The 25,561-nt window shown below is 37.2% G+C and overlaps 1 protein-coding gene across 3 annotated transcripts in view; it reads right to left on the bottom strand.

Moving 5' to 3' along the window:
* Positions 1–12,587: 12,587 nt before the first annotated feature.
* Positions 12,588–25,561, bottom strand: part of LOC146004418 (ectonucleoside triphosphate diphosphohydrolase 1-like) — a 143,284-nt gene continuing 130,310 nt past the window's right edge. Inside the window, exons 13-14 of one of the 3 annotated variants that reach the window (XM_083143267.1) lie at positions 24,124–24,371; positions 12,588–17,557 (exon numbers count right to left, since the gene is read on the bottom strand). In XM_083143267.1, the coding sequence (XP_082999393.1) occupies positions 24,144–24,371 (228 nt within the window). In that variant the 3' untranslated portion in view covers positions 12,588–17,557; positions 24,124–24,143. Of the gene's footprint in view, positions 17,558–18,173; positions 18,233–24,123; positions 24,372–25,561 lie in introns of those variants that run through there. The other 2 variants (XM_083143266.1, XM_083143268.1) reach the window with 2 other exon arrangements.

Genomic DNA, 25,561 nt, shown 5'->3' with positions numbered 1-25,561 from the left:
CTAAGTAACAAAAATTAAATATCCATTCCCTCTCTCTACTGCATGAATTACTATTACCAAATGGTAGACTTGGGAAACAAATATTATTAAGTAGTTCAAACTTCATAGCAACACATCCAAGAAAAACATCCAAAAACATTAGGCACCTAATACAAGACTACTCAAAATGTCACAACTGTTCTAGATACTGAAAGTTATGAAATCATTTTCCGAAGTCTGAATCAGGAAGGGATTTCCCCCCTAATCCTAGTACGACATTATTCGGAATCCCACACACCTAAATAAATCACAAAATCAATAAGTGTCTTTGTTATGTTGCTAGAGTAATAGAGGATATAATTATAAAGATTAGTGAGAATTCCAGGTAGGAATGTGTTCTGCATGTATCACAGGGAGGGGCAAAGCAGGCTCTCAGGGGGGGGGGCAGTTGCCCCCCTGTCCCCTCTAGCTACGGGCCTGGTTCTCAAGTTAAGAACCATCATGGTGGGGGATTTTTTCCCATGCATCTTGACCGGCACAGAGTTGGTATAAGCCAGTGATGTGCGTCTACGCGTAAACAACGATTTTCTACATTCTACGTGTAGACAATATAATCTACGTTATCAACGTAGACAACATGGTGCTCGGCGTCCTCCATGCAAGGCACGCTCATCGTTCTAGAAGCAGCATCAGCGTGAAGTATTCCACTGTCCAGAAATAAGTGTTTTAAATATTTATTTACGTTCAACAAATTCACTACGTATTAATTGAACTGCAAAATAAACTTCCCGCGACATACCCAAAGAATGCGATGTCCGTAGAATGACAAGATTTGTTTTACTTCTATTTCCACCGTTTCACACGTGGAAAAATCTGCTTTGAAGACACATGCACTTTCCTATGCAGTAATAAGACGAAAAAACTATTTTTAGCCTTCCCTTTTGTCAGTGTAAAAAATAATGTCAGTTTTCACTATAGCTGTCATTTGTTTTTCTTCCGGTAGTCCCTTTTCTCCTTTTTCGATAACTTTGATTACGTCGGATGGTCTTAAATTTGTTATAGGCCCAGATTATCGACATGTTTGAAGAAAATAATACTTTCTCTTTCAAAGACCACTGGGATTTTCTTCTTCCCTGTTATTTGCATTGTCTACAGTAGACTATGTAAACTATAAGCCAATGTAATCTTCGTGTAGATTACGCGTAGATAACGTATGTAGACGTAAACTCATAGTCTACGGCATATCATTGGGTATAACTAATCTGGGGTTGGTACGTTGCAAACAAAAGTGTTCAAAGCATAATATTTTAAACATTGCAAGAAATTCGTAAGCCGATATATCAGTGGCGTACCGCAATCTTCTGTGCCTACTCTCTCTCTCTCTCTTCATCAAATAAGCAAGCAATATGACTTGACATGTTTTATTTTGGATTGGATTGAAATTAGTACCACAACAATCTTCTTTTTCTATAAATGCCGTGTCTGGATTGGCAAGCGCTCCGTCCAGTTCTCTCCCGTTGCTTTCGTCTTGGTACGGTTGTCACTTTTCCACCGCGCTCTAGAACGCAGGCGCACAGGATGGAAGTAGAAGCATGGTAGAAGGCAGACGCCAACCAAACGTTTCACTATTTACTGCTAATATTAGAAATGTGACATTTGATTTCTTTATTTTCATTTTTTCTACATTCAGTTTTATCGATAAAATGTACAAGAATCACTGGAAGATGCAATATGGCTGCCAAGCGCAGTGCCAAAGCGAGTTGGAGCGTGCATCTGTCGCCCCGTTTGCCTCTCCCCGGATGGATAATAAACCTTTTCGAGCAAGGCCTCATCTCCAGGAAGCTATCAATATCAACTCGCGGCAAGCAACGGCACCTGGCGACCTGTTGAGTGAGATGAGTCAAGGCAAAATGGATAATAAACCTTTTCCTGCTCACACAAAAATATGCAATAATTAGGCTGGAGAGGAGAGTTCAATGAACTAACCGATCTCTAACTACGCACTGGTAATGATCAGGCTGGAAAGTTCATATATTGTGGGCAATAAATGTAGTATTATGTGGTTTATAATGTAGAACTGCTAGAAACATTTTGACAAAGTCATTGGGAATATACTTTCCACAGCTTTAAGATGTGGCTTAGCAAATTTTCGGGACGGGAAATGTTCGAAATTTCCCGAAGCTCTGGAAATCTCGAATTCACCACATCATTTTCACCTTAAGTGATTATTTTTTATTTCTGAAATAAAAACTAACAATTCCCGATGATTTCCAGACATTTACAATGCAGAAAACGCCAATTATAATTAACTAACAACTTCTTAAAATGACCATTCGGTATTTCCCGACTTTTCGGGATCCCGCACACCCCTAACCCTTTCCCAGAGTTCTGCCATTTCCCGATGATGGCGCTAGAATGAAATATATTAAAGGCCGAGTCTGCTGCCACGCACGTGTCAGCAGTAAGAATAAGCGTCAAATTTGCTGCTGCCACGTAATTCGTCTGCTAAGAGGATGTTACAAATCTTAAGAACAGATAAAGACGAGAGAAATGCAAGTTTATGATTAGTGGGAATGAATGTACAGGTAATTTAGAACCTTTTTCTTTAGAAAGCATTTAGCGATATTATTTTAATGCTAACAGAACTTAACCTAACTACGAGAGCATTTAGGTTTTTTTATTAGAAGGATGCTGAGGGACCTAATCTTAAAACATTTTTGTGAAAGTAATCGCTACAACTTCACAGTATGTGTTACAGACGTAATTGCATACATAGCATGATGAAATCACGATAAAACAAAGACCGAGTCTACTGCCACGCGCATCTTTTTTGAGGTTCCAGCAGAAAAAGAACGTGGCAGCAGACACTACCTATATTAAAATTACGTTTTTAACATGGAGAAATCCAATATTTCCCAAATGGAGGTAAATTTATCTGTAGTTCAGCAATTTGCCGATGATGGCGCTGGAATCAAATATATTAAAATTACGCTTTTAACATTGAGGTATCCAATAATTTGCCAAGGGAGGTAAGAAATGTATAGTTCAGCCATTTCCCGATGATGGCGCTGGAATCAAATATGGCCAAAATTGGTAGTGTCTGCTACCACGTTCTTTTTCTGCTGGAATCTCAAAAAAGATGCTCGTGGCAGCAGACTCGGTCTTTGTCTTATCGTGATTTCATCATGCTATGTATGCAATTACGTCGGTAACACATACTGTGAAGTTGTAGCGATTACTTTCACAAAAATGTTTTAAGATTATGTCCCTTAGCATTCTTCTAATAATAAACCTAAATGCTCTCGTAGTTAGGTTAGGTTCTGTTAGCATTAAAATAATATCGCTAAATGCTTTCTAAAGAAAAATGTTCTAAATTACCTGTACATTCATTCCCACTAATCATAAATTTGCATTTCTCTCGTCTCAATCTGTTCTTAAGATTTGTAACATCCTCTTAGCAGACGAATTACGTGGCAGGAGCAAATTTGACGCTTATTCTTACTGCTGACACGTGCGTGGCAGCAGACTCGGCCATTAAAATTACGCTTTTAACATGGATGGTGGCGATTGGGTTCCAAAACCGGGGGGCAAGGTGCCAATACTGGGAGGGGGCAAAGAAGGTACGTATATTTCCCGTTGTATACAGTAGCGAAGCGTAGTCTTACGAAGGAGGCAAGCAATGTTTCAGTACAACAAAACATGTAGTACAACGACATGCCGAGGGGAAAGATTCAAGGTTTATAGCCTCATTTACCCAGTCGCTGGATTTGCCAAAATATCGTAATAAAGTGACTGTACTAAAAATAAACCATATGATCCGCAAACGTCACATTTACTTTTTTAAAAAAATCCAGGTAACGTTATTCATATGATATTAAACGTTTTGCATATGCGAACTTTCCGCATACGACTAAAGGGAGACGGAATTTCTTACTTACTTATTAGTACCTTTATTTGTTCATTATTATTTAATATGGTCAAACGGTGACCAAACCGATTTAGATAAAAAAAAAATGGGAATCATTTGTTTATTTTACGCTGCATAATGTAATTTAGTATTTTTGGGCACCCTAAAAACCGCATTGGAGTAACTTAAACACTAAATAAAAAGTTAAACACAAACAATAAAAAATTCATTTCAAAGCAAAGAAACACATGCATAGACGATGTACTCACCACAATAAATTTCAAACTCTTGGTGTTGGTCGACCCCCTTCCACGATTTTCATTTTAACACTTATCTCTCTCGAGCTAAACGAAGCAATTTTCAATTGCTCAATAATACACCCGCACTTCACATCAACCGTTCCTAAATACGCGTTCATTCCGATAAATTCACAGCACAAAACACGAAGCAACAAACACTCACACTATCCCACGCGCTTTCCACAACTGCAAATGCAAGCATCCACACAAGATCACTTTGAAAATCTCTGAAACAACAGAAAGTGATACCAACCTATTTCCTTAATTTTATCCGTCACAAAGGAAAGATATATCAGTTTGGAGATAAAAATTACGCGGAGGAATCAGAATCATTTCAGCAGAACGAGTATGTACATTAATATTTAAGTAATAAAGTGTCATTCAATGGCGTGCCCGGGGCGAAAGGGGGGGTGGATGGTAGACATAACCCCCTTTTGGCCCAGTATATCTAAGAAAAAACGTCAAAGGAAGGAAAAGATGACAAAATGGGGACCGTAAAAAGACCCTGGAACACCACTTGCGTCATAATAATAGAACTTAAAACATATTCGGGCCTTCCCGATGGCGCAGTGGTAGTGTCGTCGCCTTGTAATCAAGGGGTTCCGGGTTCGATACCCGGTGGAGGCACAAGTGTTTCAGATCCCATTTTAAACTGTAGGTCCAGTCCCGATTAGCCTTACTGTGCATAAAGTGGACTTAAAACAACAAATCAATCAATCAATCATTAAAACATATTCTTGTGCTCATAATATGCAGAATGTATACGATTTACTTCTATGCCATGTACAAATATCAGTAGATAGTTCTTTCTCAGAATGCTTTATTTTCACCCCAAGTTTTATTCAAAAGCAGTCAATTTATTGATTGTAAAATTTGTGAAAGAGCTCACTTGAATTACTGCGTAAATAATTTGGCAGTTGCAAACACTGGTAGCGGTCAACACTTCTGGCGTAATTTGAGCTGGACCGACCAGGAAGCAGGGTGCAGGACCGAATCAGGGAAAATTGCGCCCGGGAAAAATGCGCTCTCGCAATAAAAGTGGGAAAAATGCGCCCTCCCAAGAGTAACCACATTAGAAAGTGGGAAAAATGCGCCCAGCACATATGACCAGTCAGCAGGATAGAAACTGACAGCGTTTCTTGACTACTTTGTGCAACAATGGCTGCAAAATCCAAATCTACCAGTTGATGTGTGGCACTGTGGAGATGCAAAGCACCGCACGAACAATGCTGTCGAAGGGTGGAACAATAAGCTGCAGGAGAAAGTTCGACTTCATCCCAACTTCTACACCCTTCTGAAGACGCTGAAGCAGGAAGCGGAATACAGCGGATACAAATATGACAGGGCTAGCATCGGTTTGGAAGGAACGAAGAGGAAACGAACGTACATAAAACTGGATGAACAGATTAGCAAAATATTACATACTCACAAAACAAGCACACCCAAGGACCTTACCAAGTGCCTGAGAAGTCTGGCGTACACCCAAAAAATGGAGTAAAATTTCGTCAACGGAGGTCACAAGAAATGGAAATACAAATGTAAATAAAAACTTTAATGAAATAAAATAAAAATTACAACATATTAAATAAAAATTACAAAAGTAAAATTTAAAAAAAAATATGACAACGGACATCATCTCCAGCTTCTAAACACGCCAGAAAAATTAATATTTTTACTGTACTTTAAAAACAAAATTATCTTTCCTGACAGTCCCAAGCCTGTGTTAAGTGTGAGGGGAAGCTGCGTAAAGGTTGTTTTAATCAACATATTATAATATTGGTGAAGGTTTTGTGTGCTGGGCGCATTTTTCCCACTTTTCATTGTGGTTACTCTTGAGAGGGCGCATTTTTCCCACTTTTATTGCGAGAGCGCAATTTTCCCGGGCGCATTTTTCCCGACACCGCAGGACCAAGGTCCGTCCAATCTTACCCTCCCTCCCTGAGAAAACTCTTCACGGGGGTGCAGAAATTCCACTGCCCCAACTCCCAATGTCAACTTTTTTTACGCATTTTACATTTCGCGAAATCTAAAATAATTTGTAATATAATATGATATATATGGAATTTAGAACAGTGATAATAACTTCTTTTAGTTATTTTATGACTAACAATTATTATTATATTTGCGATCTTGTTTACGTGTTCATGAAGACAAATATTCGTTACTAGTTTTTGCTGGCAACGTACCCATAGATGAATCCTTCTGCTTTCGGTTGAACTCGGCTATTTTCGGGAATCACGCAAGCTCGGAAAGCACAGCTTCTTGTAGAAGCTTTGTGGACGGGTTCCACCAGAATTTCACGCTTCGCCATGCGACTCCTTCGGAGGCCTTATTTTCCCGCAGAACGGCTGCAAGCATTGAGGCTGGTGCTTGCTACAGAGCTGCTGGGGGAGTTTGCGGCCGCATTTTTTCGCGAAATCGAGTGCGATGGAAACTAAATACGGTTAGATCATTAAGTACATTAAATGATATTCGAATTATGCAAGCAGTGCTTGCATTGCTTGTACTATATCTTCGCCTCTGGTTGTATATAAGGTTTAGCATAGTGCGGGGGCAAAAGTGGCAAAAAGTGGAAGCGACTGCCACCCCTCGCCCCCCTAATCGCCACCACTCCAATTTTTTCCCATGGGACGTAAATATGTAGTTTAACCATTTCCTGATGATGGCGCGTAAAAATAACATACATTAAAATTATGGTTTTTAACATGGAGATATCCCATCTTTTGCCAAGAGAGGTAAGTAATGTATAGTTCAGCCATTTCCCGATGATGGCTCTGGAATCAACAATATTTGGGCCCGTTCCGAAAGTTGAACGAGTTTAACGCGTTAAACAAGTTATGGTAACTGGCTGTCCCATAAGTGCTTCCGTGCGCTTTGTGAGGTCCATTATACTGTCCCAAAAGTCGCATTCCGTGTATATCTCGTGAAAGAACGAGATTCACCAAATGCACGGGCCAGGAGGCTGGTTTGTTTGGTGAGAATCGTCTGCTGCTTGTAGACCTCACGCATGCATAATGACTTCAAACTGAACTAGTTCGGAAATTGTAGAGAGCGATATGAAGCAACATGCGCAAGATGAGTGTGCCATAACTGTTCTTATAATTTCATTAAATTAGTAATAGTGTTCACAGCAGAGTTTATTTCTGCCAGAAGGACATGCCTTCCTCTGGACGCCATGCAGAAAATTTGTATAAGCAAGACGCTGCGCTTTCGTCTAGAGCATCCCATAAGTCTGAAAAACAACTGGTTTTACCAGGCCAGTTACTTTCTTTTGATTCGTTCGTTTCGTTAAGACTTTCGGAACACACCCTTAATATCACGGCTTTAACATGGAGTATCCAATCTTTTCCAAAGGGATGTACATGTAAATTATTTGTAGTTCAACAATTTTCCGATGATCCAATCTTTCCCATGGGAGGTAAATAATCTATAGTTCAGCCATTTCCCGATGATGGTGCTGGAATCAAATATATTAAAATCATGCTTTGAACATGGAGGTATCCAATCTTTACCAAAGAGAGGTAACTTACCTTAGTTCAGCCATTTCCCGATGATGGTGCTCTAATCAAATTTATTAAAATTTATAGATCAACCATTTCCATATGATGGCACTAGAATAGAATGTTTTTAACCCTTAATTAGTGTCGTGGGTCCACTGGACCCATATTGAATATTTGAACGTTGGTATGCGCAGCTGGGTGCGCCTAGGGTTACCAGATCGCTGTAAGGGAAATGTAGTATAAATATATTAATAACTTACGTTATGCGAGTATCTATGTTGCTCCTGCGACGTTTTGGGATGCAACTGCTCCCTTCCTCAGGCTGTTCACGTTTAGGTTATGTATAATTCATAACCATGTCGACCTCTCCATAGGTACAGGATATGGGATTGGTAAAAGGTGTGTGGTTAAAAAACAATAAAAATCTAAAACCTATTACAGGTGCACGTCATAGTGCCACGCTGTTTCCCTGATTAGAAACTGCTCCTTGGAATGTTAAAACTTTAAAACTGTGAATAGCCACGACCCGCGTGTGCTGCAATTCTCCAAAGTGCACCTGTAATAGGTTTAAGATTTTTATTGTTTTTTAACCACACACCTTTTACCAATCCCATATCCTGTACCTGTGGAGAGGTCGACATGGTTATGAATTATATATAACCTAAACGTGAACAGCCTGATGAAGGGAGCAGTTGCATCCCGAAACGTCGCAGGAGCAACATAGATACTCGCATAACGTAAGTTATTAATATATTTATATTAAATTTGTGAGTAATTCGCACAACTTTCATCATGAATTTGTGAAAAAGGGAAATGTAGGATATGCTGTCCCAAAATGTAGGACATTAAGTCAAAATGTAGGACACAAAACATTCTCAATAAATAATACATATTTGTATAGAGCACGTTGGAAAGTAGTTGAACAATTACACTTTTCAGTTTTAAAAAAATGAATTCTTAATGAATCTTTAAATGCAAAATTTCAAGACTTGCAATCATACTAATCACTGCACCTCTTACTACATGATTTAAGTGGTACTTCTCTGAGGAGACAATTTTTAACAAAATTTCAGGTTTAGTCAAACTATATTTATGTTAGAATGGACAGTCAAACTCTTTGAAATTATAGGGACCAGTAACAGACATTTTACAGACTTTATGAAAAATTAATTTATCTCGTTAGTCTGTTGGGCTTATGGTAATAAAAGTACTCTCTAAACATTTGAATTATGACCTGTAATGTTAAACAAATATTCAACAATTACCGTAATTTAAAATTCGAGAAGTTTCATCTTGGGTAGTCTTTAGTTCAATAACAGGGTGTCTACCAAAATAACACATCCAGAATTCTTGACTTTTTCTGGACTTTTCTAGACCTTTTTCCAGTCTTTCTTAACGTTTATTTATCCAACCCCTACTTAGGTAAAATTGGAAATTAGTAATTAAGAAAATAAATATTTATTTACTGAAAACCCCTACCAAAGGGCCAGTTAAGATGGAAACTGAAGCTGAATTTAAGAAGAGAATTAGATCTGCTTTCTTGTATTAATGCATCCTGAACTGTGTTTGGCAGATGAGCAAGGCTTTGGCGTCTGGACACAAGCCAGTATAATCTTATGTGGGGCTTGTGTCGGTTGTCCCTATATGTTTGGGACTGTCCCTTCATCCATCTTACCTTACGGCCATTCATTATCATTTTCGCGATTAACCAAAGGGAAAAAAAAAAGTTAAGTAAAATAAACTAAATCAACCAATCAGTCATTATGATAGCAAAAATTCTTGACCACAAGAATAATTTATTGCCTTTGTATTGACTTCTTGACCTATTTGTTGATTTCTTTACTTTTTCTTGACTACCATGACTTTCTTGACTGGCAGACACCCTGAATAACTTTGTTCTCTATACCGCTGCTTTACAATCAAATTATATTGAATAAGAATGGCAACACCTTGTTCCATCAGTATAAACCCTTATGCAAGAAATTCTGCTCAGGCATTGAACATTGACATTATCAGAAAGCGGTCCCAAAACTTTGTTCATTAAGTTCTTCCATTTTTCCATATTTTTAATAGCAGGACAAACTTTTTTCTTTTTGGGCAATGACTGAATCAAAATAAATTTCAATATTGAGTTTGGAAGCGCAGTCCATAGACTTGTAACTTCCTAATTAATATTATGTGACGCTCAAAATGTAGGACATTTATATTTTTCAAATTCCTCCCAGATGCCGGACATAAGGCTAAAATGTAAGGCATGTCCGGGAAAATCTGGACGTCTGGTAACCCTAGGTGCACACTGCGCTTCTTAGTACCTTCCACTAATTTGCTGAAGTACTCGCATGAGAACGGGCATGCTTTTCTCGTGAGTGCAAGGTGAGGTTGTGAGACTTGGTGAGCGTCCAGTGAACCCACAAAACTACTTAAGTACGTTTTTCCTCAAATATACGTCTTTTGATCGATTGATTTGGTGTTTTAAGTCCACTTTATGCACAGTAAGGCTAATTGGGGCTGCACCTACAGTTCAAAGTGGGATCCGAACCACTATGTGCCTCCACCGAAACATACTTCTTATCTATTTCAGTAATAACTTCATGCTGGCTGGCCATAATCCTTGTTCGAGTGTATTAAATACACATTTCAATAATAATCCAAGTGAAACTGATTGTAAGGTATAATTTACATTGTTCATTAAGAGTGAATAAATAAAGGTCCAAATATTAAGAATATGTGTTACAGGGATTGACGAATTTTGTTTTATGGAATTTTGAAAAATAAGGGTCCAGTGGACCCACGACATCAGTAGTGTAACATTTTTTCACGACATTAGTTAAGGGTTAAATCATGCTTTGGGATCCAATCTTTCCCCAAGGGAGGTAAATAATCCGTAGTTGTTTACCAGCATTTTTTTAAATTTTTTTTTGTTAATTATTATATTGGCGTTGTAGGAACATGATAACTTCAAACTGAAGTGTTTTATTTATTTAGTAGTATTTTATTTTTGGGGCAACGCTATTATGCGGTTAGAATATGCCTAGTTTGCCCCCTGGGGGAAAATATTCCTGCTGACGTCTATGGATCATCTAAAAATTGTAAATTTCACACACATAATTTCATTCACAGTATTTTCTATATTTTTGTCTAATTTTGGGAAGGTGGGTAGAATCGATTTGGGGCTTAACATTTTCTCCAAAAATCTCATCACTCTATGTTTGGAGTGAAACATTAGTGCTTTAGCGTCAGTTAACGATGGGGGTCTTCCCATAGACTACCATGTTAACTTTGAGACCCCTCATCTCTTTAACCTCCAACTCATTGCCCCTAATACTTCACATGTACCTTAGTTAAAATGAGTACTTTCTAAAAATATATGCATTACCGGGCAACTTATTTCACCGTAAGTGACCGTTTACTTGTGAGGAACATATGCAACGATGCAATTAGAAATTATACTTTCAGTTAGGAGTGCAAATCGTAAGGAAATTGGGTGATAAGGAGTAACAAGTCTTTTGTTTCCAGTAGCTTTACAACTTGAAACAGATAATAATTGTGGACTTCGTTGCAGTAGTTCATATCTGAGATTGTGTAAGTAATTATGGACTTGATTTCAGGTAATGTGGTAGCAGTCTTCTTTGTAGCAGACTTACATTCCAGGAGAGACGAACGGGAATATGATCATGTTATCAGAGTGAGTTAATTAGCATACAGACATTTTGAGAGTTTCTAGCAGCACTTTCTGTTACACTGTGAATATAATTATTATAGTCCCTTTGAACTAAGTTTTTGCTATGCTTCCTTAAGTGAAGTGAAACTGTTCCGTGTGTAAACATTTGGAATTTGTTTCCACAGGATCTATGCATTTGTTTTATTCTTCAGTGTAAGTTTCATCTCTTCACTAAACCACACTGAGAATCTTGATGTTTTTACTTTCCTTAGGGACACACGATCTCTTATTACCACTTGCACATAATTCATGAGAAAGTCTGCTGCTTCTTCTGCAGGCAGGGGAGGGAATCCATCATTGACCATGGCACAAGGCTGGTGACAGGCTTTTTCAGGAACTTGAATTTCAGCTTCTGCACGTAACAATTATCAAGTTCATTTCATTATCTCTTGTCATCATGACAGAGTCCTGGGGCATGCACTGGGGTGTGGACTCAGATGAGTGGCGTGGCCTTGACCTGTGTGTACGAGGACAGTAACACATGGAAAGTTTCTGTGCATCTTGTGGGGAAATCTACAAATTGACGAAGTCCAATCACTTTAATATAATGATCAGAAAACCACCTGTCATAATCGTCTGTGCAGAGGCCAGAGTTCGACGATGACCATTTTATACAAAGGTTAAAATTGCCCACAAGAATAATGTCCATTTCCTTCCTCAGAGTCCACACTAACATGCATGAGGATTCCAGATCTTGGCATCTGATGCAGGGCCACTGGTTTTTTACCAGTAACATAACTCCTCCGCCATGTGTACATCTATCATTGCAGAATACCTGAAATTCCTTCAGGGATAATTCACTATCGGGCAATCCTTTCATTGAACCACACTTGACTGAAACCAATCACATCATACTTGTTAAACTCACTACAGAACATTTCTAAAGTCGATAGCTTTTTGGTTAGACTATGCACATTTTGACAATATATTGTCAGGTTGGCTTTTTGATGTCTGTTTTAACTGTGTGAAATTGTCAGGCGAAACCAGGGCTGGCTTGGCAGCCCAGTCCATAAAACAGCAGCAAGTTTTTTTAAAAAAGCTGTTCAAAGGGATGATAAAAATATTTTGTGTTCAAAGTATAACAACATATTTTGAAGCACTGAGGTCCGACTGGACCATAGGTTACAGTTGCAGGGTTAATGCAAGTGCAACATTCACAGTATTTAGCTATTACAATGGAATAGTTCATTTTACATTTATTTTAAAAATAAAATGTTGTACATACAAAGAATAAATGTCAATTAATTTCTATCAAATATATTGAAATATCACAGAATTTAATCCAGTACACAAGCAGTTGTGAACACCTCATGGCTTCTACAAAATTACATTCTTTTACAGAAACATTTACATAATAATTGTATTTCAACTATCAGTATTTATATATTTACAAGATTACACATTATCGTAATTACTTAACATTTTAATCAATACCTCTTTTAATAAACTATATATTTGTTAATTTCAATACCTATTTTGTAGACACTAGCATATGCAGGATTTTTGAAGAGGCTGTAATTGTAAAGGTGAATATTATTATATAGCTCGATTCTAGGAGGGCAGGACACCAATAAAATATATCATAATTTTAATTTTTGACCTTTATTTTAAAAGTTGTTTAAAGACATAAATGGCTAATTGAAGTTATTTTAAGGGAGTTTTGCATTTACAATTTTGTTTTTTCCCAGAGTTCTATACTGCATTCGTTCAAAAATTTTTATTTTCTAAACCTTTTTGGAGGGTCCAGCCTCCTGCATACACCAGAGGTTGTAGGTATTGAATATGACATGATATTCCTTTCAAAATGTTTACACACATTTCTTTATGGATGTGAAATCACTGACATTTACTGTCACACTATTCCATTCGTATTTGACTTGTTTTACATCAAACATTTCCTTTCTCTTTTAATGTCACAGCAATGAATGGCGAATACATTTTACAAAAGGGATGCCTCGTATTATTCTGTTCTCATCTGCATCTGCTTGAAGTTTTTGCTGATACCGATAAAATACTAATACAAGTTCCATGAAGATCTTTAATTGATCATTCACATCCTTTGTAAACTAAATTTCTACAATATGATTTGTTTAATTTTAAAGCTAAAACATAGTGTTATGGTCATATTAAAAAGGTGAATGAAAGTTCTTATGTATAAATTATACTTGATCTATATAATGTAAGTTACATATATCAGTATCAATAAATTATGTATTGGTATCGATAAAATTTCCTATCAGTTCATTCCTATTACATGCATCGGGCATGTGAGCACAGTCACATTTGTACACTCACTCTCTCCCGTTCCCTCTCCATTTCTTTTTTCCGGAACTGATACCAGTGTACAGCATCAATGGTATTGTTTTCTGGGAGCAACAACTGGCATCCACAGATGCCCCTACGGACAGACTATTCTCAGGTCTTGACACACGGGATGCCAATTAGTTTTAAAATTAGTTATTCATAATCGGTATAAACATTTCAATCCTGATTGAATGCATCTTAACTCTAAAAAAAAAGGTTGTCTCCTGAGGATATGAACAGTATCCTACCAAAAAGTAATTATGCAAATTTATTTTAAATATGTAACCTTATATGCTCATTACAGTAATTCTGTTATTTTTTGGAACCAGTTATTATAAAACCGCTCCATTCTTGTTGGAGACTTCACTTTCTTGTTTCTTACCTCTTTCTTTCATTGAGAAATAAGAACGCATTGTCTTATTCCCGAAAATACTGTATCATCATAAATGAACATCATTAAACCTTACCTAAAGTTAATTATTATGGGGTATTAATGCATAAGCAAACATGAATAGTTGTAATTTGTAAAAATAGAAAATTAATTTTAACAACAAGCATGGCTATTTAAAGTTTAAACTCTTTGAGGTGGGGGGCAGGGGGGGAGGCATAAATGGGCTGAAATATTGAGAAGATTCTGACCGAAGCGACATATTGCTTGGGACTGAGCCAATCAACAGCAACCTTTCACACAGTAGCAACATGACAAGCTGTAGTATCCTGCATTTAATTGGTGAAATCATCAAGCAACATGTGTTATGTGTTGCTTGGGTACGAAATCTCCCTTATACTTATTGCAAGTTCAATGGACCATATATGTGTATATATGCATAGTCTAGAAAAGTCTGTACACTTTGCTTTGTTATTTAGCCTCTAGGCAACAAAAGCTTTATAAATACTACAGAAGTTATACTCTATGGCCATTAGCCTAATAAGAGATTAGGCCTACATTTTTAATTGTGATCTGCCCTAGTGACTTATGTCCCCGCCACAACTTGGGAAAGCTTTATTACAAGGTGATAGCGTTAGACACTAACTTATTATCAAACATCTCAAATTTCACTATCAACTATATTACTGTAACAGCTGCCTGGATATTCAAACTATCTTCTACTCGTAATTAAAATCTGAAAAATGTTAAAAAGAGCAGTAAAAAGTACATGTACAAAATTCTGCATGAAGAGTTATAAAAGCATTTACACCATGTCAATCAACTTGGTTGAAATTCATGTATTTATGTTTGGAAGAATTGATTGCAATGTATGCAAGAGTGTGACACTTGCATGTACCATTTCTTTCCTTTTTAATAAATGAGAAAGCAATTTCATGCATATAAACCAAATTAATTTATAATTAATATTTATTTAAAGTTGAAAATGTGTAGTATTGCATATTGTTTCTGAGTTAAGGGTTCACATCTAATAACAAATAATTGTGATTTTAAATATCTGGAAATATTATTCATGGGTTGAAGTTATACTCGTGTAACTAGCAAATCAGGTAGGAAAAAAATGCATAAAGATCAACAGAGGGGGGTCTGCTACGTACTGGATAAGTTGGAAGACAAAAGAATGCTGTGTCTGTATTCTGGTTCAATGAGCAGCTACCAAAAGTAAGAAAGAAAGTAGTCTATTGTCTGGGGCCAAAGAACACAATAACGAGTACTTGGGTCACCATGTGAGGCAGCAAATTAAAATTCATGTCCGTGCCGTGGGTGTTCAAAAGAACCATGAAACCAAGTCAAAATTGAAATGGGTCTAAAGTTGCCATATTTTCAGAGGGTGAAATCAAGAGACTTTTTAAACACTTGCCAAAAAGTTTATATGAAACAAGGAATATGAAGGTGGAGAAGCGGAAATGAGATATAGGAGGTTAATAGTTCAATCACTACTCCAACTGTTCTTTTGTGGAGCATCAATGTTGAAGCTGCCACTCGCACAAACTGTGAGGCTTTGAATGAAGACACTGCAGAAACCATATTCTCTCAATGAAATAAAACTTTCAAACGCCAATCTCTGACATTTTGGAGGTGATGTGATCAGCACCACACTCCAGTCACCTTTATCCACCAGGATTGCCCATTGATTTGAGTCTGGGTGAGCCCAGAAGCTGCTTTATGCAGGGAAAAGGTTGGAAATATTCTGACCTTAGACCACAATCACCCACCCTGGGAAATCGAACTCAGGTCTCCCCACCTGGCAGTCAGATGCCCTATGACCGCAGCTCCTCTAAGTAAAGCTATATCAACAAATGGTGTTTTGAAAGTATTTTCATCAAATACATTTTAGTTCAGCATTTTCCCTTTAATGTTTCAACTAATTAATAAAAAGTAATTAATTTAATGGTAGGTATCAGCAGTGGTTCTTATAATGAAAAATAACATAATTGCCTAACAAGAGGGGGGAGCTTTTACACGTCCTGACTTCAGAAAATAATTGGGACAAGGATTACAAAGAAAAAATTGTCCCACATAATAGAGATGTCTGGAAGCCTTAAGTGGGTCTAAATTTAAATGAATCAAATCTACTACGAGGACAAATTCTCAAGAAGTATCCAGAGAGAGAATTTGGGTGTGATTGCAATGAAATGATATAGCAAGCAATGTGGTCAAAAGGTGATCCTTTTCAATTATGAACACATAGCATCATGAGAGGCACTACTTTTGGTGTACATGAAAATGTGTGTGTAGTGATTGGCACTTCAAAATGTTTTCAAGTCAACAGTCAGCAGTAGTTCTTAAGTACATGCATCAGTTTCAATGAATCATCTGTACACTGTATAAATGAATAAAGAAGAAGATCACAAAAACTAGTTTGCACAAACAACAAGATATCATAATATCCTATTAGTACAGCTAAATACAATATTACAACATTCAAGAAAACTCCAAGTAGCTTTAATATTTTATCAGGGTTCACATTAATTTTACTTCAAATGCAAGAAACACAGCTCTCATGATTTTTTTTTACTTTTTAGTACTAATTATTATCCATGCATTTCTTTGCAAGCTTTGTACAAAATAGGAATAAGTTAGGGAAAATATTGCTTGTAAATGATTGAGTATTTAAATTATCAAGAATATTTGGCAAGGGGCACTGCTGGATTTAAGGAATAAAAAATCTCATGAATCTTGCACCTACACTTATTATGATAAGAAAGCTACTATCTGAAGAAGTATAGATATATTTACATATAACTTACATAAGTTCTTATCAAAATTTGATATAAATTTATTTATAGTAACTATCAAATTCTGTTCCTAACACATAAGAAACAGATTATTATACAGAATTTGGCATGGACTGATACTATACTGCTGGAAAATAAAATAAATATTACAAATAGATTCATCTCTCAATTGCTGTGAAAACTGACAGTGTTACAGATCAACAGTTATCCTTCTATTCATACTTGCATTGAGTCCACACACTTTTACTTCTAAAAAGCGCTCAATTCAAAATTATAAAACTACATATCAGTTCCATTATTACATTGTTCAGACAGACATATTTTTTCTCAGATAATTAAAATAGTGATTTTCTTTCTTCAATTACATACATTAACTCCCGGATCATTTTTTCTATTAACATATACATATCAACAAAGCACACAGTACTGCATATTTGAAGTTTAACTTCAATCGTAGATTATGCTTAATTCTTATTACTGACATAATACTTTAATAATATAGAATATATATGTAAATCTCAATCCAGAACAATATTATTATACATTCCAATGTTCGATACAACTTTCTGAAGGCAACTGTAAAAATGCTTCATTCACAAGGCACAGGTGATGATCTTAAAGAAAGGCTACCAATTCTTCATCTATATATGTTATGATGCTCCTGAAACAAGAATGAATGTACATTTACATACTCCTCCAAGATGTTTTTCACACAAAGAACACACTTGTAGTAAACTCATGTTTATTATACAGGGTGGATGAGAAGTAACTAGGCATTGAAAATTTGCTGTAGTTTTTTTTAATATTTAATCAATCTCAATAAAACAATTTTTCAATGACTAGTTACTTCTCACCCACCCTGTAGTGTGGCAGAATTTCCACCTATGATACTGTAATGCTATGTGCTACTGTGGGACTCGATATTGAAGGTGTGCAATTCTCACAGTGCATTTGATAAACTGTTCATCAATTGTAGATTGACAGAACAAAGCACAGTCAGAGTGTTCTGAGATTCACCAATAAATAATCCTCCTAAGCACTGCCCAAAAGGATTCTCAGCTGTACAGTCATGAACACTTCTGAGTTGTAAGAATTCCATTGAAAGCCAAATGGGTTGTTACAACCCAGAAGTGTCCATGATTGTACCTGGCTACCCTATTTATCTTCCCCACACACCCTAAATAACATTATATGTTTCATATAAAAAGAAAATTGCAAGAAGCACATGACAGAGAAGAAGAAACAATAGGTCTATATACTGACCTGACAAAAGTATTTCACCTCGTTGAGAATAATGGGCATACGGTGTGTGGTCAACACATGGTTTCAGTCATACCTACACAATCAAAAACAATATGTAGAATTTCTTAATTGGGAAAAGAGAGACGTGGTAGTATATAAATACGGAGAAACTAGTACTCACTTTTATCTGTGAAGCTGTTTTTTCTTTTTCGATTAATTTCAGTGGCCACTGCCACCATCCTTGTTGGAACTTGCTGTACTTGAGTTCCAACGAGGATGGTGGCAGTGGCCACTGAAATTAATCGAAAAAGAAAAAAACAGCTTCGCAGATAAAAGTGAGTACTAGTTTCTCCGTATTAATATGTAGAAGTTGAATAAACTGCACCAAAAGTCCTCACTGTAAAGACAGGGGTGCCCGATGGCTTGGTTTTGAGCTGTTTCTATTTCTGGTATTTATCAATGAAGCATTACAATTTCAAATAGATAATATACGAGGGTTGGGGCATAAGTCATGACAACTATTTTTTTGTGAGAGAATGCAGGACCAGCATGACAATCTGAAATATCCAAATGGAAAGGGACAGTGTATTGTATGTGGAATGTATGAACAATGCAGATCATATGTACCAGGTGCAGGATAGGGAAGTGAGCAAAACATCCTTAACCCCTTCCCTGTGTTCGGCATAATATTACGCCCTTGGTCACTATAGCTTATTCTGTGTTGGGCATAATATTACGCCCGCGAACATCTCTGACTGAAGTAACCTGTGTTAAACGGAATAATACGTTTTTGTTGGTGAAACATATGTTTTGCTATTGAAGAAACAACAACCTTTTATTAAGTCACGGTTTTCAGTGCCGACAAAGAAGAAGAAGTAGTAGTTCAGAGGAAAGTAAACTGTTTTTCTGTTATTCTGACAAAGTGCAAACGTGAGTTCGTTTGTGTGTCGCGTTTAGTAAGTTGCTTTATGTACATTTCTTTCGTCTTGTGTTATTTGAACTGTTGGTGATTTATTGTTGGTTTTGGTGTGTAAAGTGGCAAAGAGGAAACGTGTCAAGAAAAGTGTTCAAGTTCAGATTTTTTTCCTAACTTCGAGCTTCTAAGAGTATCTAACAGTGGCGGCAATTAGGGGGGGGGGGAATTGCCCCCTACTTTTTGAAACATTTGCCCCCACACTATGCTAAATTGTTTCTACAAAGGGAAATATGCTGTCTTTGCCCCCCAGTTTTGGCACCTGGCCCTCCCGGTTTTGGAACCCAATCGCCACCACTGGTATCTAATAATATTCTCAAACAGGATTGGGAAATATTTTTCCCCTCATACCTATTGAAGATATTGCAAGGAAATTTGGCGGACACATTACGTATAGACTATAGTATTTTTCAAGGTAGATTATAATCGGGTACCTATATCCAGGGCCGGTCCAGAGGGCCCCAAAGTTACCAAAAGGGATTTTTCATCTTTAGAATATTAAAAAAATACATCAAAGTTTATGTAAACACAAAATACAGTTTTTCACATAATATTGCTACAAAATGAATGGAAATTTTGAACTTTGCATAACTTACAGTGCCATGTGGGCAGACCCTGCGAACGATTAAAATGCCTGAGAAGTATAAGCTGGTATCGGTAAATAAAATCCAAGAGAGAATTTCGACTGGTATCGGTAGATACTGATACATCAGCATCTGTATTGGCTCAGCCGTACTTTACTGGTATTGAGAGCCACTGTAATTTTTTGCTTCTTATATGCCAATAGTGGCTGATGAAGGGAAGAATGTAAAAGGACACAGTTGAGTATTCAAGGCACTCAGCAACTGAGGTGACTCACACAATTTTATATTAATACATATTCAGCTACACTTGCTAGACCAGCACACTGTTGCTCGCTTCCAGAAATGAGGTATATGTACACGTACACATGTGTGAAGGTAGTGAAATGAAGAAATGTATTCTGTACTATAAATAAAGTTAGTGTTTCTTTAAATATAATATGTGTGCATCAATGTATGTATTCAGGTTATAACAAAATAAACATGTTTTGTAATCAAAGAAAATACAAGGAATTTCTTATACTTAGCCTCTATAATATTGAACCCTAGTAGCAAAATATATCAAATATATTAATAACTAATCCCCTTTAGTTCTACTTCCAGTAAGAGATTATTTAATGCATTCACCATTAGTTTAGTAAAACTTCGAGACTGAAATAGTTGCTTAAGGAAGAGATTCTCTGACCATGTCAACTAGGTCAGTTCCACATTGGCTTGCAACCCAGTCAACACACTAACATTGCCACAACATTGTATGCGTGTTGCATTTATGATGAATATTGTATGTAGGGGAACAACGTTGTGAGAACAATGAACCAACATTACAAAAAACATTCCACTTATTGCACTTTAGTTTGGAGAGTCGCCACCATGAGCGCCACAATCATCAGTCGGAGTGTTTTGTTTGTGTGTTTGTGTAAATAAAACACCAAAGCTTATATTTCCTGCAGTGTACACTAGATGTCAGTGTAATGTAACTCAAATGTAAAACAAACATAAGTTTTAGTAACACAAATAAGGATAACTTTGATTGTAATTAGTGAAAAAATGTGTTTTATTATCCTTCGAAAGATGTGTGAATATTGAAGTTGTTGCAAGGAAGATCAGAAAATGAAATGTGGTGAATAGAAGGTAAACTCCCACGACAAATATTTTTATCCCAGACTATATAATCAGGAGCTAAGTAGTTCAAAAAGAAACTGATTTCCAGTGCATAGTTAGAGATTGGTTAGTTCATCGAACTCTTCAGCCTAACTATTGCCTATTTTTGGGGCAGCAGGAAAAACTTTTATAAACTGTAAAGAGAAACTTGACGTTACAAACATGGGTGTTTGCTGTTAATTAGTTAAATTGTTTTTAGTTTTGCTGTTATTCTTGTATACGATGTACATTACAGCTACGTTTATACATATATATATTGCTACATAATGTTCAGTATATGTTGCCACAATGTTGTCAACCTACGTTCTAGAAACGTTGAAATAAATTACCTTTAAACGTTGATACAACATTTTCACAACATTGTTTCAACATACACTGAACATTGTAGCAACGTTAGGTATGTTAGGGGCCAATGTTTTGGCAACATTACTTTGTTGACTGGGAAGCATTCAAGAGCTAACTGATCTTCAAAGTGATAGTGATGTTAGCTCTCAAGAGCTAGTAAGCACATCTGGAATGGTCCTACCTGATATCCCAAGAGAATCTCTTCATCATGTGCTGCCAAGGAACCCTCAAGAGTCATGTTATTTGCTACAGCAATAACGCCCCTTAAAAATAACTTGCTTCTGTTAAACAATTGCATCTCTGATGATTCACACATGAGCAAGCAAATAGCATGTTAGGCTTTTCATCAATTATTCTGTTGTAGACAGCTTTGCTCTTTCAGTACAGCAAAATATATTAACTTGTGTAAGTGAATTATAAAGGTTGCAATTTTTGCCATGCAAGAACATGCAGAAAAAAAAGTTTATTTAGAATCAAAGCCTCGGTAAATTCAATTAGATCAAACTACTTTTATGTCCAGCATAATAAATTCCACACACTCTTCCACAATAAAACAGACATTTGAGTGCTTCTGTTTGTAAGTACAAATGAGAAGAAAAATTAAGGCCATTCTCTACATTGGGTCCACCGTCAATGGTACAGTGATAACACTGTCACCTTGTAACCAACGGTTCCTAGGTTCATTACCTGGTAGAGGCAGACAGTGGTTCAGATTCCACATTAAAATGTAGGTTGTCCCAATTAGCCTAAGTGCATCGAGTGAACTCAAAACAAAATCCCAAGCTTTTAGACTGGATTATATACCTGGTCAGTAGAATGTTGTCAATTTGTTTTTTTTTTCTAATTTTCATTAAAATACCCAGTATATCTTCACATCCAAATAACTCCCTAATTGTCCTCTTGGGAGCTCCAATCCTAGGACACAGTACTTGCTATTATGTGGAAACTGGCCACCTTTACGCCCCAGTCTCTTCCAGGTACCCACTTGCCGGAGCCGCTTGAACAGGTGGAAAAAATCCCAGGTCTCCCCCTGTCGGTGATCGAACCTGAGTCTCTCACATGGTAGTCAGACACCCTAACGACTGAGCTACCGCGGCTTCTTTACCGATAACTTTACCAATCTGATATATCTACACATAACTTACAATTTAGTGCAATATTGTTCCATTTTATTATAATTTTTATGGAGATAAACATATAATCGCAATTCCATATGTTTCTTTTAAAGTAAATGTCTAAATATCCAGCTTCTCTTGCACTGCAAAAACCTGGTTCATCTGATAACAATACATTTATTACAGAGGTCAATGAATCAATTTGAAATTTTATATTGGATCAGTGGAATATTGGTTATTGGTAAATTTTAATCAATATCGTATTGGTATTGGCCAAAATTTCATATTGGTCCATACCTAAAATATGAGGGTGGATCAAATGAAAACGGAACTGTGGATGTATTGGGTTATATTTATGTGTGTGTGTATGGCAACAACCCTGTGTGGAGGTAGAGTGGGAGGCAGTGATGTACCATACACTATAAGTTTACGTCTACATGCGTTGCCTACACATAATCTACGTGCACATTACGTAGTTTACATAGACTACGTAGGCAATATAAAGTACATTAAAATTAAGTTTCAAGGCATTCATGAAAGGAAAGTAACATTTTCATTTATATTGGTTCCTAACGAACTGAAAAGAATCCTTTTTACAACAAAATTTCTCTTCTCTTCTATCATCAACTATGGAAGAAGATACTATGGAAGAAGATAAATAGTATGCAAAAAAAACAGATGACAGTCGTGAGGCAAAAGTGGCATTTTCCCCATAAAACACTAGAATATTTCCTATGTTAGGTTTCTCCTAGGTGAGAAATTGTTCGAATTTGCAAGGAAGAGAATGGAAGGTTCTCCACACACATTGCCAACTGATAGTCAGTATAATTTTCTTTTAATTCAACAGCGCCCTTTGATAAGTTATAACCTTTAGCCATGTTGTTTACATAGATTACGCCGTTTACGTCTACAGAATAGTCTACGTAGAATGTAGACTATCATTGTTTACGCGTAGACACACATCACTGGCGGGAGGTAAGGAAGGAAACCCCTACTGCATAATGGACTCACCCTAGATAGTTGCGTGTGAGCACGCGATATGCATAGGTGGTTGGTCAGGCAGCAGTATCGTTGGAGCAGCAATCAAGGCTAAACGGTCCAGCCTGTTGTCCTGTGGAGTAGTTTTGCTGCATGACGTGCGGCCACATACGTCAGCCGTTACAAATAACACGTTGCGGACATTTGGGTGGACAGTGTTGGAACGCCCACCGAATAGCCCTGATCTATCGCCATGCAACATCCATATCTTTGGTCCATTGAAAAGGGCATTGAAGGGTTGGCGCTTCCAATTGGACAATGTTCGCTACTGGTTCCGATCTCAGCCAAAAGGAGTTCTACGAACAGGGTATTCATCGCTTGGTGAAACAGTGGGACAAGTGCTTGTGTAACTTTGGAGATTACGTTTGAAATAAACCTTGTTGATTTCATTCTGTGGCTCCTGTTCCATTTTCATTTGATCCACCCTAATATATTGATAAAAATACTTCTGTGAAATTCCCAAAAACAGACATGTTTGGAAAGAGTACCTCAACGTGATGGTCATTTCTAGTTTGGCCTATTAATTTGCATTCAATATTGTTTAAGTAGCTATGCATGGATTTTTTTATGAAGATTAACATTCACAATAAAAAGATATACTATCAAGATTTCAATAGTTTACTTTATGATGGATCTAACTACTGAATGAGAGAGTTTCTTACTACAACCATTACTCATTGACAATTACACATGTTAAAAAATGCCAATGGGGGTTATGCATGCATTTTAACAGGAAGCTAGACATGACAAGTCTACAACAGAGGCTGCATACCGTACAAAAGAAGACAAGAACTATGCTTCCATCGTCCCATATGACAACCTTTGATAGCTAGTGCTTTGTCTCCTCAATCTCACGGCATGGATGGCGAAGAGGAGGGATATGGCGAAGAAAGCGACAAAGAGCACCACCAACAGGACGAACACGGTCACGGATATCCTCTCTATGGGCTCCTCTTCAGGGATGACGTTCGTGGCATTTATCATGAAACCAAGAGCCCAACCTACTTCTTCATTGTTTATCTGCAAGGCAAGAGTAATTTTTGTTATTAGTTTTGTGCAGTGTTAAAAAACTGAACACACCATAAAAAGGGAAGACTTCTGAAATTCATTTCTCCATATTTATGGCTTAAAATAAATCAGTTCACATTGCATCATTATAAAATCAATTACATGAAAGTGTACTAGCTAATGCATATTATAAAATGATGGAAAATGCTTTTTTTTTAATACAATTTTGTAAATTTACAGTCCCAGTATTTCCAATCCCATTGAGAAATATAATAAATACGAGGGCTATTTTTTTCTCAACCTCCGATGGCGTCGCCAGGTGGCCCGTGAAGTGCTAGGAAGCGGGGCATCACGCAGCGTGATTGGTGCCTCCCCTGTCACTACCACCACCACTGCCAAGACCAACGCTTCAGTTGAAGCTGAATGACGGGCGCGTAGAAATGTCTGCTACGATAGACTCTCCCGCCAAGTGCGAGGTGTGTTACTGGTTGACTTTATGGAGCCGGCGACAACAATCAATGAGGCTGCATACTGTGAGACATTGCACAGACTACACAGAGCCATCCAGAACAAACTGAGAGGCATGCTGTCTTCAGGCATTGTCTTGCTTCATGACAATTCCCGACAACATGTTTCTGCGTAAATCCAAAACCTTCTTCAACAATTCCACTGGGAAGTCTTTGTTCACCCCTGGCGCCGAGTGACTTCCACCTTTTCCCGGCGATGAAAAAGTGGTTGGGAAGACGGCATTTCCACACCAATGAGGAGCTTCGGGACAGACCTGGCTCAAAAGACAGGCGGCACCTTTTTTTGCAGAGGGTATTGGAAAGCCCCTCTTGGGGCTTACTTGAAAAGTGAGAATTGAATAAGCTAAATTTTGATGTAACTAGTTTTTATATAGGTCCACTGGTTAATTTTAAATTTGAGTCTAAACTCGAGTATCTATAATTTTTAATCCGACAGTAAGCTGTTCGAGGAAAAAGGGCACTTAAGTCAAAAAATGCAGTTTTATAGCAGACAGTTATTTGTGTTTATCCTTTTAATAGTGGAATCGCGGTGTTCTAGTCGGTAGGGCAATTGGAGGAGACCCAGGTTTGATTCCTGGGGTGAGTGATCGGAATTTTTCCAGCCCTATCCCTGCATAAAGTGGCTCTGGAGGTCATATAGCCTCAAATAAATAGGTACCCTGGGGGCAACTCCAG

Source organism: Lepisma saccharinum, chromosome 21, assembly GCF_977018435.1.
Source record: "Lepisma saccharinum chromosome 21, izLepSacc3.1, whole genome shotgun sequence".
Classification (NCBI taxonomy): Eukaryota; Metazoa; Arthropoda; class Insecta; order Zygentoma; family Lepismatidae; genus Lepisma; species Lepisma saccharinum.
The sequence above is the reverse complement of the archived record's forward strand: the minus strand, read 5'-3'. Positions and strand labels throughout refer to the sequence as shown.